The sequence below is a fragment of the Galeopterus variegatus genome, unplaced genomic scaffold (assembly GCF_000696425.1).
Source record: "Galeopterus variegatus unplaced genomic scaffold, G_variegatus-3.0.2 Scaffold1551, whole genome shotgun sequence".
NCBI lineage: Eukaryota > Metazoa > Chordata > Mammalia > Dermoptera > Cynocephalidae > Galeopterus > Galeopterus variegatus.
This window is the reverse complement of record NW_007727662.1, coordinates 211,133-212,375: the sequence shown is the minus strand read 5'-3', so window position 1 is coordinate 212,375 and position 1,243 is coordinate 211,133. Positions and strand designations below refer to the sequence as shown.

General features: G+C 36.8%; 1 protein-coding gene across 1 annotated transcript in view; it reads left to right on the top strand.

Moving 5' to 3' along the window:
• The window catches only part of LOC103594402 (chromosome unknown open reading frame, human C11orf1), a 9,831-nt gene extending 8,588 nt beyond the window's left edge, over positions 1-1,243 (top strand). Inside the window, exons 3-4 of the mRNA XM_008577613.1 lie at positions 634-700; positions 939-1,243. Of these exons, the coding sequence (XP_008575835.1) occupies positions 634-700; positions 939-1,114 (243 nt within the window). The 3' untranslated portion in view covers positions 1,115-1,243. The remainder of the gene's footprint in view (positions 1-633; positions 701-938) is intronic.

The window sequence follows — 1,243 nt, the reverse complement described above, 5'->3', positions numbered from 1 at the left end:
AGCCCAAACCCTTGCCTTCCCAGGTAATCCTTCTCTTCTCTCTCTTTTTTTGTTTTTGTTTATTTGTTTGTTTTTTTCTTTCTCTTCTTTTGTTTCCTTCTGTTAGCAAAAAAAATACCAGTGGCCATTTAAGAAGCTGGAATCTAATAACTTCCAGTGCTGAGATCTCTCGGGTTTCTGTTCAATAAAGTGGTTGGGGGAGAGGAACAGTCCTCAGCTGGCGCTCCTATCTCACTTTCCTGTCAAGTTGAATATTGTACACATATTATATGTAAGGCATCAACAGGATAGGGAGTACTCTTTTTCTCTTGCCCCTATTTGGACTTTATCTTGCTTCTATTTAGGCATTATCTGTTAAAGTCCGAATAGAACTTTATGTCTGTTGACTCAGGCTAGCTTCTCCCCTGCTCCTTGCCTACCTAAACTTGTCATTTATATGAGCGTTGCCCTTAAATCTCTCCTAAAGAAATAAACATACAAAGGATATGAAAGTTAATAGGGCATAAACTAATGACATGTGGACCTCTAATCCATCTAAAATATGGCAGAGACCATTAGAATTCATGTCGTTTTTTATTTCCTGATATTAGCTATAGACTCCTAGATTCTTAATCTATTAATTTTTCTTTCCAGTTTTGCCACTACTTTGAAACAACATATGACACAAGCTACAATAACAAAATGCCATTTTCAACCCATAGTAAGTGGACTATTCTTTTTAATTCATTCTCAGAACCTAACTCAATGCATAACACATAGAAGGAACTCAGATAAAACTAAACTGAATGGGTGAATAAGTGAATGAATGAGTGAACAATTTCTCTCTTTTCAATTTTGAAAGAGCTCACTGTCTATTCCCTCAGAAATAACAGATCAGTTACTAAAATTCCTTGTTGACTGTTTCTGTTTGTCTTTACTTCTCTTTTTTCTTCCCTCAGGATTTAAGCGAGAGCCTCACTGGTTCCCAGGACATCAACCTGAACTAGATCCTCCTCGATACAAATGCACAGAAAAGTCAACTTATATGAATAGCTATTCAAAGCCTCAAACTGGGCATTTCTCTAGTTGTGTGTGGGATCCAAATATTGACCAATTTCAGGGTCCAGGATTCTAAAAAGGGATAAGACGCTTAGTTTTTCCAGAGTAGTATGTAGGAGGGAGCACATTCTAAGCACAACTAAAAATTTAGCTCACTGTAACACAGTTTCACTCCGCTAATAAATAAAGCACAAAGCACAGAAAA